At 42.5% G+C, this 21,151-nt stretch overlaps 1 protein-coding gene across 4 annotated transcripts in view; it reads left to right on the forward strand.

Moving 5' to 3' along the window:
• LOC121278132 (mucin-17-like) overlaps nucleotides 1-20,655 on the forward strand; it is a 150,508-nt gene extending 129,853 nt beyond the window's left edge. For all 4 annotated transcript variants that reach the window (XM_041188232.1, XM_041188240.1, XM_041188249.1 and 1 more), the window contains 2 exons: nucleotides 14,160-14,331; nucleotides 18,039-20,655. In XM_041188232.1, the coding sequence (XP_041044166.1) occupies nucleotides 14,160-14,331; nucleotides 18,039-18,260 (394 nt within the window). In that variant the 3' untranslated portion in view covers nucleotides 18,261-20,655. The remainder of the gene's footprint in view (nucleotides 1-14,159; nucleotides 14,332-18,038) is intronic.
• The last annotated feature ends 496 nt before the right edge of the window (nucleotides 20,656-21,151 follow it).

Consider the following 21,151-nt stretch of genomic DNA (forward strand, 5'->3'; position numbering starts at 1 on the left):
GCTGTCAGACCGGCTGAGTTTTTCCAGGTATTTTTGTTTTTGTTTTGGATTTCCAGCGTCCGCAGTTTTTTGCTTTTGTCGGTACTTAAAGTTGACAAGACCTTGGGACCGGATGAGATGCATCCAAGGATATTGAAGGAAGTGAGAGTAGAAGTTGCAGGGGAACTGGCCATAATCTTTCAGTCTTCCCTGGACTCAGGGGAGGTGCCAGAGGACTGGAGAATTGCAAACGTTATGCCCTCGTTCAAACAAAGACCCTGAGGATTAGCCCAGCAATTACAAACCACTCAGTTTAACTTCAGCGGTGGGCAAGTATCTAGAAACAATTATTCAGGATAGAATTAGTAGTCACATGGAAAAATGTGGTTTGATTAGGAAGGGCCAGCATGGATTTCTTAAGGGGAAATGGTGTTTAACTAACTTGCTGGAGTTTTTTGAAGAGGTAACAGAGAGGGTTGGAGAGGGTAATGCTGTTGATGTGGATTTCCAAAAGGTAGTCGACACAGTGCCACACAACAGACTTGTAAGGAAAGTTATAGCTCGTGGAATTAAGGTGACAGTGGCAACATGGATACAAAATTGGCTGAGTAATACGAAATAGAGGGTAATGGTCAATGGATATTTTTCGGGCTGGAGGAAGGTTTATAGTGGAGTTCCCTGGGGTAGGTATTGGGACCTTTGCTTTTCCTGATATATATTAATGATCTAGATTTGATGTACAGGGGACAATTTCAAAGTTTGCGGAAGATGCAAAACTTGGAAACGTTGTGAACTGCGAGGAGAGCAGTATAGACCTTCAAAATGACATAAACAAGTTGGTGGAGTGGGCTGGTAGGTGGCAGATGAAGTTCAATGTGGAGAAATTTGAGGTGAAGCATTTTGGTAGGAAGAACATGGACAGACAGTATAAAATAAGGGGTGAAATTTTGAAGGGGGTGCAGGAGCAGAAAGACCTGGGTGTATATGTGCATAGAGCACTGAAGGTGGCAGAACAGGTGGAGCGACCAGTTAATAAAGCATATAGTATCCTGGGCTTTATTAATAGGGGCGTAGAGGATAAAGAGCAGGGAGGTTATGCTAAGCTTATATAAGACACTGGTTAGACCTCAGCTGGAGTATTGTGTACAGTTCTGCACGTCACACTATAGGAAGGATGTGAACACATTGGAGAGAGTGCAGAAGAGATTTAGAAGAATGGTTCCAGGGATGAGACATTTCAGCTATGAGGATAGATTGGAGAGGTTGGGACTGTTCTCCTTGGAGAGGAGAAGGCTAAGAGGAGATTTGATAGAGATATTCAAAATCATGAGGGGGCTGGGCAGAGTAGATAGGCAGAAGCTGTACCGGCTCGTAAAAGGATCAAGAACAAGAGGGCATAGATTTAAATTGATTTGTAAAGATGTGCCAAAGACTTTTTCACACAAGAAGTGGTTCGGGTCTGGAACGCCTGGAGGTGTGGTGGAGGCAGGTTCAATCGAGGCTTTAAATGATTACTTGAATAGAAACAAGGTGCAGAGGTATGGGGAAAAGGTAAGGGCGCTAGGTCATAATGCTCATTTAGGGAACCGGAGCAGATCTGATGGGCTGAATGGCCTCCTATGATTCTGTAACTGGTTCATTTCTGGACCCTATAATTTCAGTCATACACTGATTCATGCGCACATACTTGTGTCACCCACAAGTGATGGGTTATCGGGGGTAGGTGGGATGCAGATTTGAGGTCAGGTCAGGTCAGCCATGATCTTATTAAATGGCGGAACAGACTTGAGGGGCTGAATGGCCTAATCCTGCTCCTTGTCCATATGTTCATAGACATTGCAACACCCCTTAACAATGCACCTAAACTCCTGCAATACCACCCACCGCCCCAGGGTGTGAAAGGACAGTGTCCCACCCACCGCCCCAGGGTGTGAAAGGACAGTGTCCCACCCACCGCCCCAGGGTGTGAAAGGACAGTGTCCCACCCACCGCCCCAGGGTGTGAAAGGACAGTGTCCCACCCACCGCCCCAGGGTGTGAAAGGACAGTGTCCCACCCACCGCCCCAGGGTGTGAAAGGACAGTGTCGCACCCACCGCCCCAGGGTGCCATTAATATTGCATACTTGAAACATACAAAATTCTGGAAGAGGTTTGACAGGGTAAATTCTGAGGGGCTGTTTCCACTGGCTGAGGAATCTAGAACATTGAGGCCGTCTCCAGTATCTCCACTAGGTGCTGATTTCTGAATGAGTGAGCTTAAATAGTCTCAACCAAGAGGGACGTTAATGGTTAGCCTTTTCCACCCAAAATCAAAGTGTGTACATCCCAGCTCGAGTGTTTAATAGTCATCAGGAGCAGAAATTCCAGCTGCCCCAGCTTAGAGACATGAAGGGCAATTATAGGGCCCTGACTGATATCACAATAGATCAGGAATTAATGTGTATTTTGCTTTCAATTTAATGGAAATCTTATCCTCATTTGCGTGTTGCAAGGCTGGAACAATGTCTAGCTGACGTTGTTTCATTCTGATAATGGAGTCATGTTGGCTGACTGGTCGGATGCTCCTAGTTTTAAGATACTTGATGTGGAGGAGGTTGCTGGCTGGTAGTCAGGGTTGCTGTACATTTTGCTTGTGTGCTATGGACACCTGTTGTGAGTCAGAGTGTTTTAACCCCCAGCTTTATTTCTCTTGAGGCCTGATTTTCTCCAGCAGCAGTGTGTGGATTTGACAGCTTACTGGACTGTACCAGAAGGCAAGTTCAATTTTAACCACAGGGATGTTCCGCAGTGCAAGTCTGAGTGTCAGTGTGGAAAGCGATGCCTTATGCTGAGGGAAATTCTGGTGATTCTCTTCAGTAGTGACCCTCACGTGTCTGTCCAATTTGGATTTGCATCAAGCCTTGAATTTCATCCCAGTCTTTGCTCTGAAGACAAATGGAATTGTTTCTTCAGACATCACTTTGTGTGTTTAACGGGAAGCTGGATGAAGACATGAGGGAGGAGGGAATAGAAGGATGTGTTGATGATGTGAGATAAAGAGGGGTTGGGAGGAGGCTTGTGTGGAGCAGGAACACTGACAATGACCAGGTGGGCCAAATGGTTTGTTTCTGTGCTGTAACATTCCATGCAATTGTAATACTGACTGACCCAGAAATTAGTGGTTTAGAAAAAACCCAGCATGATGTTACAGCATGTCAAAAGTCAGATTTGTTTCAAAGAAGAGGATTAAAGGACCAGAATGTATTTGGCATTTTCTCATTTGATTTCAAGCCACGCCACAACATGAATCAGTACTGTGAGGAGGTGACGAAGCAAACACAAGGGAAGTTGCAAAACATATTCCAACACATTTTAAAAATTCTTTCTTTCAAGGGATGTGGGCATCACTGGCAAGATTGGCATTGCCCATCCCTAATGGCCTTTGAGAAGGAGTGCCTTGCTCAGCCATTTCAGTTAAGAGTCAACCGTGTTTCCTGAGGGTCTGGAGTCACATGTAGGCCAGACCAGGTAAGGACAGCAGATTTCCTTCCCTAAAGGACATTAGTGAACCAGATGGGTTTTTACAACAATCATTGATAGTTTCATGGTCACCATTACTGAGACTTGCTTTCAATTCCAGATTTATGAAAAGGGATGTGCATTTTTTTTAAACTGTGCTAGCAACCTCAAGAACATGAGTTTAAATCCCACCCGGGCAGATTAGAATTTGGTTCAAAAAAATCTGGAAATAAAAAGCTGGTGCCAGTAAAAGTGATCACAATACTGTTGGATTGTCAAAGAAACCCCAACAGTTCATTGATGTTCTTTATGGAAGGACACCTGGTCTGGTCTTAAGTTGCTGCAGTCCCTTCTTCAAAGGTTCACCTTCCAAATCCATGACCACTACCATCTAGAAGGACAAGGGCAGCAGATAGATGGGAACACCACCACATGGAAGTTCCCCTCCAAGTCACTCACCATCCTGACTTGGAAATATATCACCGTTCCTTCACTGTCGCTGGGTCAAAATCCTGGAACTCCCTTCCTAACAGCACTGTGGGTATGCCTACACCACATGGACTGCAGCAGTTCAAGAAGGCAGCTCATCAACACCTTCTCAAGGGCAATTAGGGATGGGAACTAAATGTTGGCCTAGCCAGCGATGCCCACATCCCGTGAAAGAATAAAAGAAATAGTCCCAACCTAATGTGGTTGATTCTTAACTGTTCCCTGAAGTGGCATAGCAAGCCCCTCACTTGTAACAAACTGCTACAGTGATTCAGGAAGGCAGCCTGCCAACAACATCTTGGGCAACTAGGGACGGGTAATAAATACCTAGCCTTGCCAGTAACACCCACATCCTGAGAATGAAGAGAAAAATCTCTATCTCTACTCTTGAGTATGCAAACAGGCCAATACCTTCATTCTTCCTACTAACAAGAGTCCTTTATAAGTGGCTGCCACAGAGAACAGGTGCATGCCCAGAAAGCTAACAAAAGATGGTTAACAACTTCAGAAAGTTGAGTACTTAAAAGAACTCCAACTAAAACTAATTAAAGACAAGTTAAGATGAGCTAGACTAAACGCACAGTAAGACATAGATTTATCATAAACTTTAGCCAGCCATGGTTCAGTTGTTAACTTCTTCGTTTCATCAGAAACCCCACTTCAGGGACTTAAGCACATAATGCGTGCTGACTGTACAGTGTTGTACTGAGGGGAGTGCTGCATTGTCAGGAGTGAGTCTTTCTGATAAGACTCTAAACCTAGGCCACATCTGCCCTCTCAGGTGAATGTGAAAGATCTCATAGCCACTATACAAAGGACATCAGGGGAATTCTTCTGCCATTCTGAGCTAGTATTTATCCCGCAGCTAACATCCCCAAAACAGATTATCTAATCATTACCCCATTATCTTATTACTGTTAATGGGATCTTGTCCTGCATAAATTGCCTGCTGCGGATTCCTAAATAACAGCAGTGCTGCACTTGGAAAAAAGTTACTTGATTATTGCTGAAGAAAGAGACATGCTGTCAAAGCTTTTCATCGTGCATTCATCAAGACAGACAAAGGAATGCCAAATTTCAAGGAGAGTAACAATTTACACTGCAGAAAAAAGGGTTAGCAAGTCAACTCTGGTCAAGATGTTGCCATGGCAAATGCACCAGGGAATTATTGTCCCCTGCATTTTTATTTAATTCAGTAAAAGCACAATGCTTGATGAATTTTCTTGCCTGCCTATGAGAGTATGTAGCTTCTAGTAAGCATAACTGAGTCACATTGCGAGCCCAACTGATAATCTTAGTTTGGTTGTTACTGTAATTCATAGCACACTCTGGATTATTGAGCAGGTGCTGTCTAGTCGCAGAATCACACTCAACATTAGACATTATGTTCTGAGTTTTGCAAGCACGGGCTGGTTGAGTATGGTCAGTACTGTGCCTATTGCGAACAGCTGAGGGGACATGCTGTTTGATATGATCTGCCAGCTGTTGGGACGTATGCCCAATGTGCCTAGCTTCACACTGGCACTGAAAACATCCCCAAAACAGATTATCTAATCATTACCCCATTATCTTATTACTGTTAATGGGATCTTGTCCTGCATAAATTGCATGCTGCGAGTTCCTAAATAACAGCAGTGCTGCACTTGGAAAAAAGTTACTTGATTATTGCTGAAGAAAGAGACATGCCACTTTACTCATTTGTGTGGTGGGCGGAATGTCATTTTTGGCTTAATGGCAACATCCTGTTAGTGGCAAACACCATTTGTTTTGCTACTGCATAGTAGTAGTGTGAAATGGCTAGGTTCACCTGTTGCTTAAATTTTCAAGACACCTTACACTTCCAGGATAATTTCAGGTAGACTGGGTACTTTTGAGGCCCAAATGTGGCAACCTCAGGCCTATTCGTGAGTATGCATGATACAGTGAGTGACAGTCTGATCGGAGTAGCCATCACCCTGCAGGATAGCTTCGATGAGCCCTATTGGTGTCAAGCTTCCACGGTGAGCAAATGGTCCTATTTAGGAGATTACCAATAAGGTCATTCTTATACCGCGTAGAGCTGTAGGAATCCCAATGTGTATGTTAATCAGTGAAGGTAGGCTTGTGGTAGACAATAGTAGAGAACCTATTAGTGGATTTCTCAACTAGCAGATCGACTGCTCCATTTCAAGGATGAATTTGAGCACAGAATGGAGAGCTATATAAATGCAAAAACAAGGTCTTTGTTACATGTCTGTGTTCTACTGATGTCTCTGTCCAACCTTGTGCAGTGTATTGTCATTTAGGGCTGCCACCTTCCCAGGCCCAAAACCAGCCCAGCAGGGGCAGTGTCCTTTTTTAGTGATTAGAAACATAGGGCCAAGACTAGACTTTGCAGCTCATTTTGTCATATATTGGAAATAAATGTTAATTAATTTTATTCCTCCTTTTTGGATTTGCACCTGTACTACAACTGTCTTGCAGGTAGCTCCCTGAGGAATTCAATGATTTTGAGATGCAATGACTGTTGGTATTGTATAAAAGCCTACCATTCAGAACAGTGGGGAGTTGAATGACTAGTTAACCTGCTTTTAGTGTGTTGGTTGAGGATAAATAGGGGCTCAAAACTCTCGACTCTTTTTGATCTCAGAATAGTGGGCAGAAGGGGGCCTTGGTTTAATGCCCTATTTGAAGTTTGGCAGTGCAGTACTCCCTCAGTATTACAGTGACCTGTCAGCCTGGACTTGCGCTGAAGTACTGGAATAGTTTTGAACTGATGACCTGGCAATGCTTATGTTTCTGTTATCATGGAACTGAGGCAATCATTTATTTGAGTTGTCAAAAATACTGATCCCGCTGCTGAAACTTAGAGTGGACGAGTGTCTGCGCCCATGGCTTGAGGGTATCTACAGCTTTGTACTGTGTTTGAGATTTCAGTGTTGTGCTTCACAGTAAAATTATACCTTGAAACCAAATGACTAGATCTAGCAGCAGATATTGTACTGCATAAATAGGGAAAACTAAAAGCTGATCCCAAAAGTAGGAATTGAGTTTTTCTTTTTGAAGCCTCTGATTTTGGGGTCACAGGGACAGTTTTGGTTCCTGCTGCAAAGATTCAAAAAAAAACCCCTATTCTGTTGACTGCTAAATGAGTCAGTCCAGATCCCTGGAAAGAAGCAGTCAATAGGGTCGCTGGCAGTCACTGCCTCCATTCTACTTCAGTAATGCCCTTTACTCTAATATCAGGAGGCAGCTCACCAGCATCCTCGACCAGTGACCATTTCCATTTTGCACACCAGTTGCACTTCTGGCCAATCTGAGCAACATTACTTATTTGCTAAAAACAAAAAAACTGCGGATGCTGGAAATCCAAAACAAAAACAGAATTACCTGGAAAAATTCAGCAGGTCTGGCAGCATCAGCGGAGAAGAAAAGAGTTGACGTTTCGAGTTCTGTCAAAGGGTCATGAGCACTCGAAACGTCAACTCTTTTCTTCTCCGCCGATGCTGCCAGACCTGCTGAGTTTTTCCAGGTAATTCTGTTTTTGTTTTGGACTACTTATTTGCTGGTGGATTAGGTGCATGTTATTTTGTGATGTAGCCTGGGATCTGAGCACAGAGGTTGAGGAACTGCAGTGGAAAAACAACTCCCCTTTGTTCCCAGAGAATAAAAACATTAAATGAAAGTCACTGTAATCCCAGAGGGTCATGGGCTGCTCCCTCATTAGAGAGAGACAACCGGTGGTGAGTTTAACCTGAGGGTCACCACACCTCAGGCGAGAGGTGAGGTTGAGAGGGAGGGCCTTGATGGATGACCTCAGCCAGTATGGGAATTGAACCCACGCTGTTGGCGTCACTCTGCTGCCAGCTTTGAGTTCAATTGAGCTATGGAGTGAATGAGGCCTTTATTGTTGTAACATTGAATATGAATCAGTCAGTTGTCTTTATCTCCCTTTCAGTCCTGAGTGTGTGTACTGTGATACTGAACAATATGGACTAGGAAATCCTGGCAAAGCTGCATTTAGCCTCAGTGTCTGGGTAGGAGGGAAGGGACGAATCTATATGCCCTTTATCAATACCCAGCAACTTCTGGAAAGTGTTTGGGAGCTGAGGCTGGGGTTCAGTTGTAATACTCTCTAGTCAAGTAGCTTGCCTATGCTCATTTATAGGTGACACATTTATAGGTGGTGTGTGTTGTGTGGGTGGAACTGAATTAGGAACATTAGAAGTAGGCCATTTAGCCACTAGGAGTTGTTCTGCCATTCAGTTCGATTCTTGCTGATCTATACCTCATCACCATTTACCTACCTTGGATACCCTTCTTGAAACCCTTAACCCAATAAAGATTTATCGATCCCAGTCTTGAAAGTTCAAATTGCTGTCCAGCATCAACAGTCCTTGTGGGAGTTGAGTGGGCGGGGTTGGGGGGGGAAAGAGTTGTAGAATTTTATTACCCTTTGTGTGAAGAAGTGCTGTCTGGCATCACCCCTGAACTGCCAAGCTCTAATTTTAGGTTATGTCCCCTTATGTTGATTCTATCGTCGGAGGAAATGGTTTCTCCATATCTATCCTATCAAACATAGACTTACAGCCAGAAGAAGGCCATTCAGCCCATCGTTTTTGTTTATTCATTCATGGGATGTGGGCATCGCTGGCTGGGCCAGCATTTATTGCCCATCCCTGGTTGCCCTTGAGAAGGTGGTGGTGAGCTGCCTTCTTGAACCGCTGCAGTCCATGTGGTGTAGGTACACCCACAGTGCTGTTAGGGAGGGAGTTCCAGGATTTTGACCCTGCGACAGTGAAGGAACGGCGATATATTTCCAAGTCAGGATGGTGAGTGATTTGGAGGGGAAATTGCAGGTGGTCCAGGTTTCCGTGCTGGCTGAAAAAGAGCTATCCAGTCTAATCCCACCTTCCGGCTCTTGGCTCATAGCCCTATAGGTTATCACAAAACAAGTGCAAATCCAAGCGTTTTTAAAATGCAATGAAGGTTTCTGCTTCTCCCACCCTTTCACATAGTGAGTTCCAGATCCTCACCACCTTCTGAGTGAAAGAATTTCTCCTCTACTCCCCTCTAATCTTTCGACCAATTACTTCAAGTCTATGCTCACTGCTAAGGAAAATAGGTCTTTCTTATCCACTCTATTTAGACCCCTCATAATGTCATAGACCTCAATTAAATCTCTCCTCAGCCGCATCTGTTCCAAAGAAATCAACCCCAGCCTATCCGATCTTCCAATAGCTAATATTCTCAATTCCTTTGTCTACCATCTCTAATGTGATCACATAACGTGGCCAAAACTGGACGCAGTAACCTAGCTATGGTCTACAGAATTGTACAGCAACCGGCCCATTGTTTCTGCACCGGCTTTCCAAATGATCAGTTTCCCTAGTGCCATTTCCCCACCTTCTCACTGTAACCGTGCTCATTCTTCCTTTTCATATTACTGATTCCCTTTTGAATGCCTCGATTGAGTCTGCCTCCACCACATTCCCAGTCAGTGCATTCCAGATCGAAACCACTCGCTGCATGATAAAGTTTTTCCTCATGTCGCCATTGCTTCCTTTGCCAATTATTTCAAATCTGTGCCTTCTCATTCTTGGTCCTTCTCATGAGTGGGAACAGTTTCTCCCTATCTACTCTGTTCAGAGCCTTCATGATTTTGAACACCTCTATCAAATCTCTTCTCAGCCTTCTCTTCTACAAGCAAAGCAGTCCCAATTTCTCCAATCTATCTTTATAACTGGAATGATTCTCAGGAATCTTTTCTGCACTCTCTCTAATGCCTTCACATCTTTCCTCAAGAATGATGCCCTGAACTGGACACAATACACCAGTTGAGGCCGAACCAGTGTTTTATATAGGGTTAACATAATGTCCTGGCTCTTGTGCTCTTTGTTCCTATTAATAAAGCCTAGGATATTGTATGCTTTATTAGCTGTGCTCTCAATCTGTTCTGCCACCTTCAATGATTTTTGCACATATACACCCATGTCACTCTGCTCCTGCGCCCATCATAAGTTTGTACCCTTTATTTTATACTGTCTCTCCGTGTTTTTCCTACCAAAATGAATCCAAGATACGAAATAGGAGCAGGAGTAAGCCATTCGGCTCCTTGAACCTGCTCCGCCATTCAATAAGATAATGTCTGATCTATTTGTTTTTCGTGTTCCACATTCCCAACTACCCCTGATAACCTCATATTCTTGTTAGGCAAGGGAATCAATTTACTTCTGCCTTACAAATATTCAGTGAACCTGCCTCCACCACCTTCTGAGGCAGAGAGTTCCAAAGTCACGCAACCTTCTGATAGAAAAAAATTGTCCTCACCTCTGTCCTATAAGGGCAACCCCTAATTTTAAAACAGTGCCCCCCTAGTTCTGGCCTTACCCACAAAAGGAATCATCATTTCCATGTCAACCTTGTCAAGGCCGTTCAGGATCTTGTATAACTTCAATCAAATACCCCTCACTCTTCTAAACTCCAGTGGAAATAAGCCCAGTCTGTCCAACCTTTCCTCATAAGACAACCCACTCATTCCAGGTATCAATCTAGTGAACTTTCTCTGAACTGCCTCCAATACATTTACACCCTTCCTTAAATAAGGAGACCAAAATTGCACACAGTATTTGAGATGCAGTCTTACCATAACATTCTTACTTTTGTAACAAAAACAAAAATTGCTGGAAAAACTCAGCAGGTCTGACAGGTCGGTGGAGAGAAAGACAGAGTTAACATTTCGAGTCCATATGGCTCTTCTTCAGACTCGAAATGTTAACTCTTTGTCTCTCTGTCCACAGATGCCGACGGGCCTGCTGAGTTTTTCCAGTAATTTTTGTTTTTCAGCATCCGCAGTATTTTGCATTTATCCTTTTATGTAATAAAGGATAGCACTCGATTAGCCTTCTTGATTCCATGCCATACCTGCATACTAACTTTTTGTGACTCATGCACGAGAACAACTAGATCCCACTGCACCTCAGAATTCTGCAGTCATTCTCCATTTAAGTCATACACTGCTTTTTTGTTCTTCCTGCCAAAGTGAACAACTTCACATTTTTGCATATTATACTCCATCTGCCAGATTCTTGCCCACTCAGTCAACCTATCCATATCTGACTGCAACTCCTTATTGTCTTCCTCACAACATAATTCCCTACCTATCTTTGTGTCGTCTGCAAATTTAGCTACCATGCCTTCGTTCCCCTCATCTAAGTCATTGATGTAAATTGTAAAAAGTTGAGGCCCCAGCACAGGCACCTGTGGGACTCCACTCGTCACATCCTGCCAATCAGAGAAAGACCCATTTAGGCATATTGTCTGTTTTCTGCCAGCCAGTTAATCTTCTATTCAGGCTAATATGTTACCCCCTACAGTATGAACTTTTATTTTCTGCAATAACTTTGATGTGGCACCTTATCAAATGCTTTCTGGAAATCCAAGTTCAGTGCGTCTACAGCCTCCCCTTTACCCACAGTGCATGTCACTTCTTCAAAGAACTCCAATAAATTGGTTAAACTTGATTTCCCTTTCATAAAACCATGCTGACTCTTTCTGATTACCTTGAGCTTTTCTAAGTGCCCAGCTACATCTCTTTAATGATCAGCTCTAACACCTTCCCCATGACAGACGTCAAGTTAACTGGCCTGCCTATAGTTTCCTGTTTTCTGCCTCACATTTACTTCCTCATTAGCCAGCTCTTTTAACACCGTAGGATGAAGCCCATCAGGACCCGGAGACTTATCAGCCCGCAGCTCCATCAGTTTGCTCAGTATCGCTTCCCTAGTGATTGTAATTTCACCAAGTTCCCCTCTCCCCTCCACCTCCTGATTCACAGCTATTGCTGGGATTTTTTTGGTATCCTCTGTCGTGAATCATTTCATACTTCTCCACATTCAACTTCATCTGCCAACTATCCACCTATTCTACCAACTTGTCAATGTCATTTTGCAGTTCTACACTATCCTCCTCACAGTTCACAATGCTTCTAAGTTTCATATCATCTGCAAATTTTGAAATTGTGCCCTGTACACAAGGTTTAGGTCATTAATATATATCAGGAAGAGCAAGAGTCCCATCTCTGACCCTTGGAGAATTCCATTACAAGCATTCCTCCAGTTCAAAGAGCATCCATTAACCACCGCTCTCTGCTTCCTATCATTTAGCCAATTTCATATCCCTATTGCTACTGTTCCTTTTATTCTGCAAGCTATAACTCTGCTCACAAGTCTGTTGTGTGGCACTGTATCAAATGCCTTTTGGAAGTCCACATACACCACATCAACAGCATTGTCCTCTTCTACCCTCTCTGTTACCTCTTCAAAAATCTCCAGCAAGTTAATTAAACTTGGTTTTCCCTTAACAAATCTGTACCGGCTTTCCTTCATTCACCCGCATTTGTCCAGGTGACTATTAATTTTGTTTCAAATTATTGTTTCTAGAAGTTTCCCCACCATCGAAGTTAAACTGAATGACCTGTAGTTGCTGGGCTTATCTTTACACCCTTTTTTGAACAAGGGTGTAATATTTGTAATTCTCCAGTCCTTTGGCACTATTCCTGAGTCTAAGCAAAACTGGAAAATTATGGCCAGTGCCTCAGCAATTTCCACTCTCACTTCCCTCAGCATCCTTGGATGCATCCCATTCGGTCCTGGTGCTTTATCAATTTTAAGTACAGACAGCCCATCCAATACGTACACACACCTATAGAAGACTTTAAGATTCCCTTTTATATTATCTGCCAGTCTCTTTTCATAATCTCTCTTTGCTTCTCTTATTTGCTTTTTCACTTCCCCTGAACCTTCTAAAATTAACCATGGTTCTCAATTGTACTTTTTACCTGTTGTCTATCAGAAGCGCACTTTTTCTTCCTTTTAATCTCTATCTCTTTCGTCATCCAGGGAACTCTAGATTTGTTTGCCCTAACTTTCCCTTTTGAGGGAATATACCTTGACTGTACCCAAACTGTCTCTTCTTTAAAGGTAGCCCATTATTCATTTTTCCTGCCAACTGTCGACTCCAATTTTTTGGGCCCAGATCCCCAGTGAAGCTGGCTTTCCCCCAGTTAATTATTCTTACTCTAGATTGTTCTTTGTCCTTTCCATGGTCAGCCTAAACCTTATGATACAATGATCACTGTCCCCAAAAGGTTCTCCTACTGACATTTGATCCCGAAGGCCCACCTCATTCTCAAGAACCAGGTCCAGCATTGTCTCCTTTCTCATTGGACTGAACTTGCTGTAGAAAAGTTTCCTGAACACACTGTAGGAACTCTTGCCCCCCTCTGCCCTTTACATTTCTACACTCTGTCTTTATTTGGATAATTAAAGTCCCCCATTATAACTACCCTATAATTCTTACACCTCTCTGTAATGTCCTTGCTGCAAATTTGTTCCTCTATATCCTTTTCAATAGTTGGTGGCCTATAGACTACACTGAGCAATGTAATTGCATCTTTTTTGTTCCTTAGCTTTGGCAAATCGAATCTGTCCTTGAACTCGCTGGGACATCCTCTCTTTCCAGCGTTGCAATCTTCTTAATCAATACTGCCACCCCTATCCTTTCCTTTCCTAAATTTCCTGAACTCCTTGCATCGAGGAATATTTTAACACCCAGTCCGGCCTTTCTTTGAGCCAGGTCTCTGTTAGAGCCACAATATCATATTTCCACTTGGCAGTCTGTACCTGTAATTCACCAATCTTATTAACCACACTCCATGCATTCAGAACATGCACAGTAACCCTGATTTAGACTCTCTTACTCCCTCCCTTAATCTGACTCCACCTAATAATTCACTATTCCCCAGTCTAGTGCTATCTATTTCACCCGGTATTCTGTTCACCTTAGTACCCTTCTCTAGTATTACTTCCTGGTTCCCACACCCTCCCCAATAGCACTACCAAATCCTTTGATCATTTTAAATTAGAGCATTTAGGAAAGAGGGCAAAATTTAGAGGGGTGGAAAAGTACATGAGGTGCCAAAATATCTCTGGCTCCTCAGAGAAAATGAGGGCGATTGGGCTGTGTGATGCCTGCAAACACTCTCTCTGTGCAGTGTCAAAGTGAGATGATGGAAGTCTGCTGGTCTCTGGGGATCTGCATCCCAGCAAATGTCCTAAGGAGACCAAATTAGTTTTTTTTTCTTTCAAAAAAGGGTTTTAACGCTGTACGGCTATAGCATGTCATATAAGTGACTTTATCTGTTGTCTCACCAGCCCTCATCCCGTGAAGCCTATCAGCAGCACTGTGCACCTTACGGAGAAGAAATCTGGTCTGTCGGGTATTGGTAGCACACTAAGCAGCGGGCTTGAGAAACTGAAGAATGTGACTACAGGAAGTATCAGCCCCATCAGGTCACCAGCACACGAGGAGCAGGAAGCAGTAAAGGTAATTGGAGATCTCGGGTTATAACATCCGCACGTTGATTGCCCACCATATGTGGGTCAAGCAAAGCACTTGTGCAACAGCCACATCATGCACTGCAAGTCACTGTACATAGAAATTCAAACACTGTTGCATCCATGTTGGTTCACAAAACTCAAACATAAAAGTTTACTTGGAATTTTTGTTCAGAGGGAAGAGTGACCAGGCCCAAAGCAATTGAGATTGTGAGATTCAGGGTGAGAGTGAGTTATGTACATTATTACAATGCAGCCAAATCTCCTCAACCCTTTTCATCAGTCCATTAAACCATCTATCTGGATGAATCTCCGCTTTCAAAATTGGCCCCACCTTTGACTTTCAAACACAAATATCCTCCAAGGGCTTAGGTTGGGATGCCGGCAGGGGGAGATGGTCTGGACTCTGTAACTATTCCCACCAAATTTCCAGGCACACCAGAAAACAGCTACTTACATAGTTTAACGACAAATGTTTAAGCATTAGTGAAAGGAAAATAACCCACACGCAGAGCTGCTCTGCATTTTCTGTTTCCTTTTGAAAGGATTTGTTGGGCTAAGTATAAATCATGTTAAAAATTGAAAAGTTATTCTAATTGGAGGTTGTTGAGCATCTATGCCTAATTGCATGAATGATGGTTTAAATACGTTGAATTTAAATTTTCATCCTTCAATAAGAGCTATATGGTATTGAGTTTGGTGCTTATCTTGACTTCAGTTGGTCATGCTATGTTCTCCCAATTTAATTTTGAGTGTATTTTAATGAGATTGGGAGGATATCTGAGCAGAGGCAGAATGGGTGCAAGATTTGGATCATTTTTGGGTCTAACTTTCAGTTGAGTCCAATGAGGAAATCCAGCCGGCAATTATTTGCTTAGAGACAACAAACACTGCTACTTTTTTTTTCTCCTCTGTTCATTTCACTGCAAGTTTTAGAATTATACACTAAACACTCAACAATGTGATGAAGTAGTTTCCACTTGGGTTATGCTGACTGTTGCAGTTGTCAGAGTACAGAATTCACTGCCATAACCAGCAGGAATCAATAAGGCACGATTCTGTGACTTTACCTCACCCAAGGAACGTCAGATCCAGTGTTGTGGACATTCCTTGTGAGAGTGCAGAGACATGTGCCAAAAGTGATTCCAGGGATTGTGAGTCCCAGTCTTGGAGAAATATGGATAAATTTAGCTCCTATTCCCATTAATGCCACTTGCACTGTTACCTCAAGTTGCTCTATAAAAGTGCTTTCATGTTGTTTTCTGTTCCTTCCTTTCTCTGTTCATCCTGTTGGATTTACTGGAAGTTACACTTGCTGTCCAGCCAGCGAGATTGTTGGCATAATTGAAAAATTGCTCACAACACAAAAATCTCTTTGTTCCACTTGGATCTAAAGTAGCAGATGGTACTTTTCATGTGAATTCTGAAATAAAGCAGCACAGGTGACAATATCAGATCACATATAAACAGGAGAAGCTTTAGGAACATGACTGCTTGATCTCCCATAGCATTGTATATGGTAAGTAGAGATAAGTATAGTTTTCAGGTGAGAAGGCAAGGGATAAATGGACCAGGGCGCACAGATATATTTCTTGTATTCCATTATAAATTCCAATTTTTGCATTGTGGGAGATGGTGGTGTGGCCGTAATGTTGCTGGTTTAATAATCCAAAGATCAGGCTTATGCTCTGGGGACATGGGTTCAAGTCCCACCACGGCAGCTGTTGGAATTTAAATTCAATAAATAAAATCAGAAATTCAAATCTAGTCTCAGTTAGAGGAACCATGAAATGGCCATTGATTGTCGTGTTGTTCAAGGGCAATTAGGGATTGGCAACAAATGCTGGCCTTGCCAGTGACACCCACATCCTGTAAAGAATGAAAAAAGAGGTAACTATGCAAACATGTCGCACTGTATTCAGGTGACGGTTATGGCTCAGTGGTAACACTCACCTGAGTTAGAAATATTGTGGGTTCAAGCTGCACCCCAGAGACTTGAAAACAAAATCTAGGCTGGCAATTCTCCCTAAGGGTGTACTGCATTATCGGAGGTGCAGTGCTTTGGATGAGATGTTAAACAATCAGATGGACAGAGAAGATCCCATGGCAATATTCAAAGAAGAGCCAGGAAGTCCTCCCCAGTGCCCAGGCCAATACTTATCCTGCTGCTGACATCAATAAAACAGATATGCTGTTTGTGAGCCTTGCTGTGTGTGAATCGGCTGCTACGTTTTCCACAATATAGTATATTATACATTTCAAAAGTACTTAATTGGCTTGGGGGAGGTAGTGGCATAGTGGTATTGTCACTGGACTGGTAATCCAGAGACCCAGGGTAATGCTCTGGGGACCTGGGTTCAAATCCCACCATGGCGGATAGTGGAATTTGAATTCAATAAAAATCACTGAAAAAAATTGACTTCACTGTTGCTGTCAAAATGTACCTTCACCACGGTTCAAGACAACAGTTCAGCACCACCTTCTTGACCCCTCCATCCTTGCAAACCGAATGTGTCTCCAAAGACCATCCACTCGAGCACAGAGAGTAGCAAAGCTTGAAAATCCTTTCTGGATGAGTGTGTTGTGTTGTTTCACAGGTGTGAAACATTGAACAGTCTGCCTGTAAGAGGCATTCTTCAGTGAACTAGGTTTGGTCTGGATGGGCTATTCCAGTTGACAGAGTCTAGCCTGAAGGCCAGCATTGTTTAATTGCAGTTGAGGAAAGATGAGCCTGCAGGGGAGACAGCTGTTGAGGTCCTTGCCCTTTTCATGTAAGGGGTTGATTGTGGTCTATTTGAAAGTTTCTGGGAAGGTGTCTGCTGCCAGTAAATGATGGAAGGGCTTAGTCTAGTTATTTAAGATAAGGGACGTGGAGACCTGCTGGCCATATTCAACTATTAATTTTTACATTGGAGAGGACTGGGTGTGGTGGGACATGACAGGACCACATCGCAATAATAACCATTAAGGAATTCCCTTAGCTTCCAAAATAATGAGGTGGTGACTGACAATTAAAAGATCTTCTCTCCTGTGAATGCTTGTTTGTCAGTTAATCAGCTTAATTAGATACACCACTCCTTTAATTTACCCATCCTTCCAAAACAATAGTCAACATCAGGTTACACATGAGTGTATCAGTCCCTATTGGTTTTAATTATATTTATCTCTCTTTCCCCCATTCCATTTTTTCCCATATTTGCTTTCTTTCCTTCCTTTTGTATTAGATAACACAAGCAGTCTGCCAGCTAAAGAATGATTAAAAACAAAGAAGTGTCCCATTCAATCCCCAGCAAACCTTGTCCTGTGTTTAATATCTCGATGAAAGGACGGCACCTCTGACAATACTGCACTTCCTCAATACTGCACTGAAGCCTGGATTGTGTGCTCGAAGCCTGGATTATGTGCTCAAATCCTGGATTGAAGTTTAACTCCCCAAAGACTTCTGGTGAGAAGTGCTATTAACTGAGTCAAACTGACATGAGCAAAAAAATGAACAGGAATTCTGGCCCAGAGGCCATTTGCAATGCCTGAGTTTCCACCTCAACTGAGATCAGTAGCTTAATAGAGGGTTAGACCTGGTCCTTCTCAAACTGTTTGGTGCAGTGGTGCACGAGATTTTATGTTTACTCATTGAGGCAGGAAGGGAGGCCCTAATCATTTGATAATGGTGTATTTTTTTAAACCCTTGCATTTCAGGAATCCAAGCCCACGGACCCAGTCGCTCGCTACTACCACCTTACACATGATGAGCTCATCAAAATAATCCTGCAGCAGGAATTGGAGTTGCAGAAGAGGGAAGAGCATGTGCGGGATCTGGAAGAGTACATTGATGTGGTGCTAGTGCAAGTCATGGAGCAAAAGCCTAGCATTCTCCAATCAGTGAGTGAAAAAATGAAGGACAAGATGGCTAACAAATAAGAGCATTGTGCCTGACACAGTGTGACTCTATGGGTTTCCTCTCTGTACCTTTACACTAGTAAATGCTGGAATCACACTCAAATAGTGCTACAGATTTAAAGTAATCAATTTTCTGCTGTAAATGGCCTGTGTCTTTAAATGATTGTCCCAAGAGGGAGAATAATAATATGGTAAAGAGATGGGAAAAGGGGTACAAGACTTAGTGACACTTTGGGTTGGAATATTGTGTTTTCACAATTGGGACCAGAAGGTAACTGCAGCTCCAATTTGTTTGTTCCAAGAGTTCTAAGTGAAACATTTAGGGCAACCTGTTCTTAGTGGGCATGAGACTGCAGCAGAAAACTTCTCCTATAATTCATTGACATCAAACTGGCAATTTTGTTCAGAGGCCACAGAAGGCTGCTGTGGGAAATTGTGGAGAAGTTCTGAAAGAAAACCATCTGGAGCTTGTGCTGTAAGGAGTCTTCCCTGAGGTTGAAACAAAGTTGAAAGTAGTTTTAAACTGCATATAACCTGTGCTGTACCAATTTCCTGTGCCTTGGCAAGCATGAAACAAGTTCCACAAAACATGGTCAGTGTGTTTTTTTAATTCATGCTCAACTTCCAGACAATCTGTCACATACCGATTTTCCCCATATAAAACCTGATGTCCTATTTCGTTTTCCCATCTGTCTTGGCTGGACAGTCTATGTAATTGTTTGATATCTAGGAATAAGAATTGTTCTCTATGCAATTTAACTGTTATTGATGCCACGGTATCCTTCTGCAGAACTGATGACATTTTTAAACAAAAAAGAATTGACCTGATACTTTGCCAGTCCCCATCTCTTCCATTCACCAACCAGTACTCAGATGAACTGCACCCTGGTGACTGCAGTTTCTTATTATTTCTCATTATACTCAACGAGTTTTTATTTATAGAAGTAATATAATCCGTCCACGGTATTGTTTGTCACAGTGAGAGCCTGAAGTGGTTGTTGCCTGATACCCACACTAGAGCACTTTTGGGTAAAGTTCAAAGAATAATGATTGGCAATGGGAAACTTGCCTGATTGATTTTTTTCCCCCCTGTCTGGTCCTGGGCACTAAAGGCAACTATGATGCCCTTGATTGATATCAGCCAGCTGAGCATTGCCACGGGTTGATCCTGGAGGTCCTCTGGTCTGTATGGCACAGCTGGCGCAGTTAGAGGATGAGGTGGGGAGGGGAACATCTTCCTGCTAACATCCAGTGTTTTTTTTAAATAAATTGAATTGATCGAGTGAATCCAGGACAATTTTGTTGTTCCTTCATTCCCAGACTACAGTTGGGGTCTGTGAGGGTTTATCTGTTACCATTGGCAGCACGCTCATGCACATAACCGCCAACGATTGCAAAAAATACCCCAAAACGAATAACGAATAATCAGAAATTTCATATGCGATGAAAAGAAGCTTTTGCATCGACAAGCAAAGTCACAAATGTTTTTTGCAGGAACAGTGTCCCTTATGAGTAAAAACAATATAGTCACTCAGGAAATCACCAAGCATCAAAGCATCAATTATTTTTATAAGAGTTGGTTGGTTTCCATCCCACAGTTGGAGTCTGTCTACAAAGATCATTTAAAGCACTGTATATAAGATATATTTAATTTGCCTTGCTAGTATATTTTGTATAATCCTATCTCAGCTTCCAAAGTGAGAATATTCAGAAACTGCACATCTGTTCTCAAAGCAAATCCATTATGGTAAACTGCTTTTAAAGTTTAAACTTGATCTAATTAAAGCTGCATCAATCCTAAGGCCGAGAGGTTCAGTATCCTGAAAGCACTTCATGCAGTTGCTGCTCCCTATGCATTTTTCATGTTATGAAGTCCTAAGGAGCACAGACACTGCAATGATCAACTTGGGTCACCATCATCCGTGGAGTAGTCCATTGAGAACAAGTTTGACAAAAGATAATAGATGTTTATTTTTTTTGTGGACTTAATTATGGAATTAAAATGTTTTCACCAGTAATTTATGCCAGGAATTAACTTTGAAGTGGAAAAGTTTAGAATTGGGTTCTTTTTCTCTATTTCATTAGCTGCCTTTGCAGAAAGGGAGCAATTAATGTACATGTCAGCATACTTACCCCTTCCTGCTCGGTCCCAATGTATAGCATCTCAACAGGCTGTGCACTTCTCCTGCTAGTTCCCAAAGTATAGAATCTCAATAGACTCTGCACTTTTACTGCTTGGTCATAATGTATAGAATCTCAATATACTGTGCTCTATCTTAGAGGGAAGAGAACCCTGTCTAAACTCTTCCTTCAATTACCTTTGTTATGTAATTGGTGAAAAAAAATCCTGCTTCCAGAAAATGGAAATGGAGCTTTGAAAATTGCTACTTGTTAATAAAGTTATATCATGAAATAATAAAGGTACATGTGTGAGAGAATTTTTGATGAAGGTTTTCTTGAGATTGGGCGGTGCAGTAGAATAATGCCCTTTTTACCTTTGTAACTTGAGTCCAAAGCCAACCTAGATTGTTGAATGAAAATTTCTTTCTTCTTGCTGCAAGCATTATACGAAATAAGTTCGGCCAGTCTTAACTCAGTTCCTGTTGACGTGGGTCCATAGCACATAATGCCATTTTGGTACCAGTTTTACAATTCGTTATCACATTTGTATCTTAAAAATAATTCTGAGTGTTACCTCCTAGGGAATCATTTATTGTCCATCTCTGGTTGTCCTGAGAAGGTGCTGGTGAACAGTCCTTCAGAGCAATGCTCCTAGGAAGGTGATTCCAAGATTTTGTCCTAATGATGCTGAAGGTTTGGTGATACAGTCCCAAATCAGGATGTTGAGACTTGGTGTTCCCATGCATCTCCTGCCTTTGTCTTTTAGGACATGAAGGTCACAGTTTTGGAAG

The sequence above is a fragment of the Carcharodon carcharias genome, chromosome 1 (assembly GCF_017639515.1).
Source record: "Carcharodon carcharias isolate sCarCar2 chromosome 1, sCarCar2.pri, whole genome shotgun sequence".
Lineage (NCBI taxonomy): Eukaryota > Metazoa > Chordata > Chondrichthyes > Lamniformes > Lamnidae > Carcharodon > Carcharodon carcharias.